The sequence below is a fragment of the Gossypium raimondii genome, chromosome 11, assembly GCF_025698545.1.
Source record: "Gossypium raimondii isolate GPD5lz chromosome 11, ASM2569854v1, whole genome shotgun sequence".
Taxonomy (NCBI): domain Eukaryota; kingdom Viridiplantae; phylum Streptophyta; class Magnoliopsida; order Malvales; family Malvaceae; genus Gossypium; species Gossypium raimondii.
In genome coordinates, this window is record NC_068575.1 from 44,615,622 (window position 1) to 44,625,518 (window position 9,897).

The 9,897-nt window shown below is 31.6% G+C and overlaps 1 protein-coding gene across 1 annotated transcript; it reads left to right on the top strand.

The window, feature by feature from the left end:
• The first annotated feature begins 6,231 nt into the window (after positions 1-6,231).
• On the top strand, positions 6,232-9,422 carry LOC105803697 (receptor homology region, transmembrane domain- and RING domain-containing protein 1). Its single transcript, XM_012636067.2, has 5 exons — positions 6,232-6,531; positions 6,696-6,923; positions 7,048-7,440; positions 7,938-8,035; positions 8,978-9,422. Exons 1-5 carry the CDS (start codon positions 6,399-6,401, stop codon positions 9,020-9,022), a joined length of 897 nt encoding a protein of 298 aa, XP_012491521.1. The 5' UTR covers positions 6,232-6,398; the 3' UTR covers positions 9,023-9,422.
• Positions 9,423-9,897: the final 475 nt, after the last annotated feature.

Here is a 9,897-nt window from a genome sequence, read left to right on the forward strand (position 1 = left end):
AATTTCGAGGACGAAATTTTTTTAGGGGAAGAAATGTAACGACCCAAAATCCGTGGGCACTTAGGAAAAGTATATTATCTAAGCCTCCGTCTTAGTAAACTGAGTCATAAATAATTATTAGAAGTAATTATGAGTTTAGTTGAGTGCTTAATTAGGTGAATTTAGTCTAATTAAGAATAATTAGGAGAAAAGGATCAAATCGAATAAAGAGTGAAAGTCTAATTATAAATTAAAAGAAAGTAAAAGGGCTAAAGTGGCAATTAAGCCACTTACATGGAAAGAGGCGGCATATATGCGTTAAATTCAAGACTTATTTAAGTTATATATAAATGTTATATGTATATAATAATAATAATTATTATTATTTATTTAAATTGCAATTTATATTAATTGTATTATTTTATTATGGAATAAATTAAAATTAAGACAAATGTGTGGTGATAAGATGGTACAAGTGTAATAATGTATAAATATACACTTGTATTATAATTATTAATTACTTAAAATTTAAGTAAAATATATTAATTAATTAATTAATTATATTATGAGATTTTTATTTGGTAAACAAATTAAATAGTGACAATTGTATGGTGTTGATGGTGTACAAATGTGAATATATGATTGAATATTTAATAGATATTTAGAATAAATATATTATTATAGTATAAAGTAAATAAAATAAAAGGAAATAAAAACAAAGCAAAAGAAAAGAAACAGAATAGAAAGAACAAAGAAACAGAGAAAGAGACGAAACAGAGGAGAAACAGGGAGAAAGAAGAAAAGAAAGAAAAAGGAAAATAGGGTTTTAAAGCTTGGAATTTAACTTGGTAAGTCAATCAAGTCCTTTTCTTTTAATTTAGATGTTTTAGAAGTTTAAAACAAAGTTTTGTTGAAAATAAGTTGAGGTTTTGGAAGTTAATAGATTTTTTTTGAGTAGGGTTTATGTTGATTAAATGATGGAATTAAGGGTTTAATTGATAGTAATTTTGTTTGGAATTGAATAACGGATTGAATTGTAAACTAAACTATAAATTTTGAAATCTAAGGATTAAATTGAAATAAATTCGAAATTATGAAAATATGATAAAAATTAGATAGTTAAATGTGAGTTTGGCAAGAAATTGAGTAGTAAGAAGGTATGAATTGAGAAAAGAAAATATATAGGTTTAGTTAGGATTAAATTGAAGTTAAAGTAAAAGTTAGATGAAAATTTCAGCAAATAATTTGTGTTATGCTAATGATTATGGAAATTATCTTAAATTTTTTCGTAGCTAATATCGCACCCGAGGCATCCACAAGGAAAGGAAAAGAAAAAGTGGTCGAGGAATAAACACGAGAATCACGGTTTGTATCACTATAATTCATATATATTTTGTTATTATTAAGTGTTTAATTTGCTAATTATGTGTGGTAAGTATTATAAGGTAAGTGTTTAATAAATGATAATTTATAATGTGGTATTGAAATTTAAACCGAAACTGAACTGAATTATGGAATATTGGATATTGTTTTGAGTACTGTGTGAATTGTGAAAATACTAAATATTGTTATGTATATTGCATTAAATTGTGAAATTACTGAAGTAATAAATTACTGTAATACTGTGAAACTGATTGAAATAAGGAATTTATAATCGATACTGAACTAAGATGGAAATTGTACTGAAAAGTGAATTAAATACCCTATTAACTAGTCGGGCTAGTCGGATATAGTTGGCATGCCATAGGATATGGAAGAGTACGGGGTATTTGCCGGCTTACTGATTAGGCACTTATGTGCCAAATACTGTTACTGTTATTGTTACTGTTACCGATTCGGTACTTTGTGTGTCGAATACGATATCTTATCAATTCTCGAATTCTTTCATGGTGTGTTTGGTTGGAACTGTATCCGCCGAGTCCGAGTCAAGTTAATAGGATAAATGAAATAAATTTACTTGATAAAACTAATCTCGAATGATATATTATATGTGAAGAGTGAAATTTTAAATAAAGAAATAAGAATGATATTTATATATAATTAATTGCTAATATTAAAAGATTGAATTGTTTCTTAGTAGTGATAATTGTAATGAAAAGTATGTGTGTGATTTAATGTATTTAATTATAAATTGAATTATAGTGATACCATTGAGTATATGCATACTCAAATGCATTTGTTGTTTCCATGCAGTTGTAGAGGTCAATCATCGATCCAAAGATCCAAAACCGCACCGACTTGACAAACTTTTGGTGATGTATATTTTCCTTGGTAATGTGGCATGTACATAGGATGTGTATAAAGGTTATTATGTTTTAGTATGAATGATTAAAATGTTAGTAGTATAAGTTTATGAATTATATGAAAGAAGTTTATCGATCTTTATTTAATTTATTACATTGTTAAATTTAAATTAATATTACGTTGATTAAGTTGATTAGAAGGTATTTAGAATAGGAATTGAGAATGTGAAATGAATTGGTTGAATTGGTTGAGATTGGAAATACTATGGTTTTAATTGCAGGAGGTATTATGCAAAAATAAGCCGAAATGCTGCCGAAATTTTGTAAAAAAAAAAAAAAATCTCGGAGTATTTGAACGAGTTTCATTTCACTTTTTCATTCATGTGTTAAACTTCAAAAGTTTATTATATGGATTTAGTTATACAATTATATTACAATTGTTATTTTATTATGAATTATTCGTAAACTGTTTGATATGTCTGGTAATGCCTCGTAACCCCGTTCCGACAACGGTTTGGGGTTAGGAGGTGTTACAATTGTCGAGGTAAGTTCATGTAACTTAATTGTGTATATTTATATGCTTATATTGAGTGTTGAATATGTAAGTTGTGTAAATGTCATATATGTGTATGTAATTGATCTCATAATTGAAAATCCCTGATAAATAAATAAGTCTCATTTGGATAATGAGATTCGATAGATACAGGCATCTGTTTCCCAAAATGGTAGTGTTCTTGCATATGTTGCGGACGTATCGTAGCTCGAAAGAGTGTCCTGTTACAAGCCCTCTCAAGCTTCCCGTTATAGTGTTCTTGCAAGCTTCCCATTAAATGCTCTTCGGAGCATCCCGATCAGTTGTGACCCTATATGTGTTGTGGGCACACCGTAACTCTTATAAGCGTCTCGTTATATGGCTCTTCGTGAGCTTCTCGATTAAAGGCTCTTTGTGAGCTTCTCGTTAGTGCTCACTTGAACTTCCCGTTATATTACTATTCGGTGCTTCCCGTTAATTGCTCTTCGGAGCTACCCGTTATAGGCTCTTTGTGAGCTTCCCGTTGTATTTCTCGGATAAGCTTCTCGTTACAAGGCTCAATGAGCTTCCTGTTATAGTGCTTGAGAGAGAGCTTTTTGTTTAAGTGATCATAAAAGCACTCCCGGATATGAATTAGTGGATTTATAGTATTGTACACTTCAGGTGTACTACCTAAGTATCCATCGAGATTTCAAATGATTCAACGGGTGAAATTCTGACATAAGAACATGTGAAATCAAAATGAAACTATTATCTGTATATGCATGAAATACTTGGAAACTCAATACCTAATGAGCTCATCCTTGTTCTTGTTATTCACATGAAATACATGACTAACATGTTTGTTGAGGTTATATGTGTTAGGCTAATTGTCAAATTGCTTTAGATGTATTATGCATGTTTATTATATAAGTAAATGAATGGTAAGTTAATTTCTTGTTATACGAACTTACTAAGCATTAAGTGCTTACTCTGTCTTATTTCCTCTATTTTATAGTACTCGGAGGCTCGTAAAGGTTGGAAGTTGGTCGGAGCTACATCACACTATCCCCCAGAATTTTAAATATATATATAAATAGTAAACTAATTTTGGTAATAATGACATGTATAGGTTAAATGTTACCATTGATGGCAATTTATGTTGGTTGAAATTAGCCATTGAAATGGCTATTAAATGATATGTTTTGATATGTAAATAGTCTTAATATGCTTGATGAGTATTCTTAAAGGGGTGTATGAGGAAAATCATATTAAGTATATTGGATATTAGTTTATGATAGTGTATTTAGTAAAACATGTTTATAAGTATTAGGCTATCTTAGTAAGTTGGACTTTTGATCAAAGGTATTAATATGTCATGCATAAGACTTGAATTTGGCTAGGTTTAAATGTCTTGAATTGGCTCTTGAATGTGTTTAAATGTTTATATAGGTGGAAGGTGAAATTGGGTGAAGAATAAGGCTTAGAAATGGTCTTATTTTGTCCACACGGGCAGAGACACGGGCGTGTGTCTTAGCCGTATGTGACACACAACCTAGCACATGGGCGTGAGTTCTAGCCGTGTGTCCCCTGCATCTTAAAATTTTAAAATAGAATGCTCATAATTGATCACACGGCCTGGCACACGGGCGTGTGGCTTGGCCGTGTGACCCCTACACTTAAATGTATTGCAAGTCAAAGAGTTACACGGGCTGGGGACACGGCCGTGTGCCCTACTTCAAATACCACACGGCCTAAGACACGGGTGTGTCACTTGGCCGTGTGAGCCACACAGCCTGACCAGAAAGGGCGTGTGTCCCCTGCACCTTGGAAAATTTTGAAATTTCGCGAAAAATTATCTGAGTTTTTGGTTTAGTCCCAATTTGATTCTAAAGTGTAATTTGAGCCTCGAGGGCTCTTATAAGGGACTTTGTGAATAATATCCAACATGAATGTTAAATAATAATATGAAATATCTGTATTTAATTTGTTTATTCCGGTAATACTCCATAACCCTGTTCCGACGACGATTTCTGGTTAGAGGTGTTACAGATAAGGTGGTGCTGCCAATCAGTCAGACAACAGCGACATTCACGATAGAAAACATCCCATTTTCGTAATTAATTTGTTTCTTATACCATTTTGTATTTAATTATTTTTATAAAAACCTCAAAAAATTGACTTACCCATGTGGAAAATTAGGAAAATTATGTGGAAGTTTTCGAATTTTCATGTCAACTTTCTGTAAAAAATCTAACAACAACTTTAATTTCAAGAAATTTGATGATTAAATTTAAAAAATTAATAGTTAAATGACTAAAATAAAATAAACTTAATAGTGTAGTGACATTTATATACTTTACCCTTTTATTTAAGATATAAATACATGGTGAATGTATTTTGCAAGGCCCCTTATCCGGCTTGCCCATAATAATGTAGAAAAAGACGGATGAGGAGTTCAATTGAAACGGACATTGGCCATTGCTACTTGTAGTTTTGACTTTTTTTGTTATATCTTCATTATGGCTTGCAAATTAAGAAACTGGATATAGTTATAGACCACGGTTTTACACTTCTACAGCTGGAATTACGAGTTTGGAGCCAATAAGCCGTCGGCTTAGCCGATAAATATTGTACAACATCTTACACGTGTACATCAAGTAACTCAAATTATTTTATCTAGTGAATCAATTTAATCTTTCTCTATTTAAAAATATTCAAATAAGTCCAAATTATAATAAATCTAGCATTAATTATATAAAAATGTCTTAAAAATTTTCAATTAGAGCTAAATTTCAAACAAAAGATTTTATTTACATAACCATAAAAGCGTAGAAATTTTAACTCATTAAATAGTAAATGTTAATTCTATTTCAATTCGCCATTATTTGATTCATTTTAAGTTAAAATGTGTCTATAGTTCCTATACTTTTGAAAATTAGAATTTAGTTCTTGTACTTGTATTTCTAAAATTTAGTTCCTCCACTTTTTAAATTTCAAAATTCAGGTCAATTGCTAGTATTGTTAATTTTGTTTCGTGACATTTTGAAATAATAATAAAAAACTACTCACTTGGTAGCCATGTAATTAAAAAGGTGTTGTAATTAACCTAATTTTAACAAAAAAGTTAATAGTATGAACAATTGAACACTAATTTTAAAATTTGAAAAGTGGAGGACTAAATTCCTAATTTTCAAAAAGTAGAGAGACTATAAGCATATTTAACCTTCTTTTAATAATACAAAGACTAAATTAATTAATTTAATTGTAGTTAATTCGATTTAAAAGTTGATTATATAAAATAATTTAATGGGTAAAGATAAGGCGTAAAATAAAAATTCAAAAATTCCATAATTACATTCACAATGCTTAGATGTAGGTGAGTCGCAGTGGGAATGGATAAGGAAGAGAGCAGAGGTTGGTTTAGTAAAATTAGTAGCAATACAGTCCAATCAGATCTTTGCAGCATATTTATGCCTCCCATCTGGACTCTTCTTCAGCAGCTTTCTACAAAAATTGTTATTACTTAATACAACCTACGCTAATTTGTTACCAATATAAAACGACGGCGTTTTCTATGCAGACCTAGCGTCCTTCTCCAAGTCTCTTATTTTACCTACTGTTCATCACATACCTCCAGACCTAAGCTGAAAGGTTGAAGAACAATGACAATGAGAGAAGCTCTGCTTGGATTTTCTATTTTGTTAATATTTATTGCTTATTTCATCGAATTTTCGTCTGCTATCGTTGTATTTGAGCCTTTCTCCATTTCCTTCCCCGACCTTCCCGCCAAATTCGGTAACTTTTCTTCTTTTTCATTGTTTGTTTACTGGGAAAATGAAGGAAAGCTTACAAAACTAACGCTTTCAAACTTAATTTGTTTTTACGCTCTACTTCCATATAAAATTCTAAAACAGAAAAAGTTAAATTCCTTATTTGTTTTTAATTTTTGTGTTGTTTAGCTCGTGGGAATAACACTGCCGTCTGCGGTGCCCTTCAAGTGGCGGATCCCTCGGATGCTTGTACACCGCTCCGAAATGAATTTGGATCCAACAAAACGGGCCCGACAAGGTTTGCTTTGATAATCAGAGGCAATTGTTCTTTCGAGGAAAAAATTCGAAAAGCTCAAAGCGGGGGTTTTTCTGCTGCAATTGTTTATGATGATCAAGATAGAGGCAGTTTAGTTTCCAGTAAGTTAATTTGTTCTACATTTTTTTATTCAAAATTAATTTAACTGAATTGAGTTCATTATTATTAGTAAAATTTGGAGAATGATTCGATAGTTGATTAATTGAGGTATTTTTTTGTTTGAAGTGATGGCGAACCCTACAGGAATCAAAATTCTTGCGGTTTTTGTTTCTAAATCTGCTGGTGAATTTTTGAAAGATCATGCTAAAGGGGAGAAAGGGGAATGCTGCATTTATCTGCGGCCAAATAGCAAGGCCTTGACAATTTTTGTTATATGTTTCCTATCACTTCTCGTTATAGCAGCTTTCCTGGTGATAGCCTTGATGCCTCCCAGAATTTTGTCGAATTGGCGAAGAAGAAATTTAGTAAAAAGTGTGGATAGTAAGACAGTTGAAGCTCTTCCTTGTGTTGCGTTTGGTTCTGCTCGCTTGAGTCAGTGCCATACCGGAGAAACTTGTGCTATTTGCCTTGAGGATTATAAGGATGGAGAGATTCTTAAAATTCTCCCCTGTCAACATGGTAGGGTTTGCTCCAGCAGCTTATTGGTAGCCTTTGCTGTGCTTCTTTTCTTGTGTATATCATTGTTTTACCTACCTCCATGCAAGGATCTGTTTTTTCTTTTACGGGTTAACTTTTTTTATGCGTTGGGGGTTCAACTCTATAATATGTAAAAAGTGAAAAGACATGATATTTACCAATTTGCACAAATCTAAAATATGAGAAAGAATGATATAGAGGAATGTTTTAAATCCATAGAATATGAGAAAGAATGATATAGAGGAAAGTTTTAAATCCATAGAGCCATAGACCTTTGGTTGTATCAGGGCAGTTTCTGCACTAATGCACATATTCAACCATCCTACTTAGTTCTTTGACTCCATGCTTTAATGAATCTGTTACTTCTATTAGTGGCCGTGGGGGAAAAAATTAGATAAATTGCTTTTTGTAAACAGATGAATATCACATTCAAATCTTGTTTCTAGATATTAGTTAATCAACATGAAAGCTGCGTGCAGATTTTCATTCAAGCTGTGTGGAGTCTTGGCTGACAAAGTGGGGGACATTCTGCCCTGTATGCAAACATGATATGATAACCAAAACCGCGTATTCTGAGGTTAGTGAGCAAAGGCCTTCGTTGCATGTTCCTGTTTAGCGATGCTGCTATAATTCTGCTCATTGAATTTTCACATTGTACAATTACATGCACATCAACACTCATGCCTATATTTTCATTATATGCTATTTTTTTGTTATTATTATTTTATAAAATCTGAACTTTAAGCTATTGTAAATATGAAATCATCTATAATCATAAGTCTGTGCAAGAAATTATAGTGACTGCAGTAATGGCCCTTTGTTGGTCTAGTAAAATCTGACATTTTGCATGTACCATCATGTCTGTCATGATATTAACTATTAAGATCTGGTGGTTGGTAGCTTTTATGCTGGACATTGCTTATTCTCTGTGATTTCATAGTCATGCTAACCCCATGAGCGGTCAATTAACCAGGCACATACAAAAGAGTTGCTTATGAAGGTTAGGGTAATAGTTCTAAGTCTTTACTTATAAAGGTATTTGCTAAAGTCTTGATAGCTTGTTGAGCATTGGACATGTTTTCAATTCCAATAAGATAAAAAGTATATGTAAATGATAAAGCATGAATATTTTACTATATCCTGCTGAAAGCATCAGAAGGCTTGTGCTTTTTTATGAGACTTGGTGCTGAACCTCACCCTTAAGCTAACGCGTAAGCTAGCTTACAGTTAGCATCTGTGCTTGTTTGTTGGGGTTTGGTTGAGGTAATTTGTTCTTAGCAGTTGAGAGACATAAAAAGCAATGGAATGAAATGCCCCTATTAATATTTACTTGGCTAGAACTTGTTCTAATTGTGAAAGGATGACATTTAGTGGTGGACCGGATTAGCCAGTCTGTTTAACTTTGTTGTACGTTATGAAGACATATTTTGCCTACCATCTCTCCTTAAATGGCTAAGATAGGAATCTTTGCCCAACATGTTTTATCAATGCCGAACTGTGTTTGGTCTTCCTTCAACAGATCAAGAGGAGCAGCACTGGCGATGCTCATTTGCCTTGGATTTAAAAATTGGGTATCATGTGAATTGTGAACTCCCAAATGGATTATATGGAGGTGTGTGGACACTTTTTTTCCCGAGAAAACTAAGATTTCCATTTTATTTTCTTCCTAATGTCATGTTTCAGTATGTCTTCTGTTGGGCCATCCATCCCTATCAGAAGTTAGTTTCTGCACCCATATGCCTCTTCGAAGCACCGACAAAATTTCTGAGATGATGCTTTGTTGATGTAACCTTTTTATGTAAACTGTTATTGTGTGATGTCCAGGGGGATGATCGTCCCATTTTATTTTCAACCAAAGGGTAGTAAGAAATCCATGTAAATGCTAGTCCAAAATGGCTGAAAATTGTAAAAGCTGTATGTCTTATGCTTGATTGTATATAATTAAAAGAGCTTTCATGTTGCAAGGCTCATCCTCCTAAGTTCACCTGATATAAAAGCAGGATTTCCTTCATTCTATTTACAGCTTTAAAGAAGAATGATTTTCTTATAATTAATGCTCAAGTAAATGGAATGTCAACTGATGTCATTAATTTGTGTACTAGGTCAATTTTAATTTTTGTATTTTTAAAATATGAAATTTCAATCTGCTAAAAACTAGTTATCAATTTTGTTATGTTAAATTATGTTATATTTAAATTTTTATGTGGCAAATATATTGTTACGTGTAATATTAGTATGTTATTTTTACATAATATTTACAGAAAAATTATTTTATTTTAATTAATATATTTAATAACTATTGTTCAAGTTAAAATTTAAAAAATAAAAGGCTAAATGATTAAATTGAATAAAATTAATAGTATTTAAAATTTTAAAAAATTAAAATTGATTAATTGGATTATATTTATAATTTACTTATAATAATAAAAATTGAAAATT

What these genes read in the sequence shown, in the direction of transcription:
- LOC105803697 (XM_012636067.2), top strand. Translation starts at nt 6,399, where the DNA reads ATGACAATGAGAGAAGCTCTGCTTGGATTTTCTATTTTGTTAATATTT. An exon ending in CGACCTTCCCGCCAAATTCG is followed by an intron (nt 6,532 to 6,695) that starts GTAACTTTTCTT and finishes TGTGTTGTTTAG; the next exon opens with CTCGTGGGAATAACACTGCC. An exon ending in AATTCTCCCCTGTCAACATG is followed by an intron (nt 7,441 to 7,937) that starts GTAGGGTTTGCT and finishes AGCTGCGTGCAG; the next exon opens with ATTTTCATTCAAGCTGTGTG.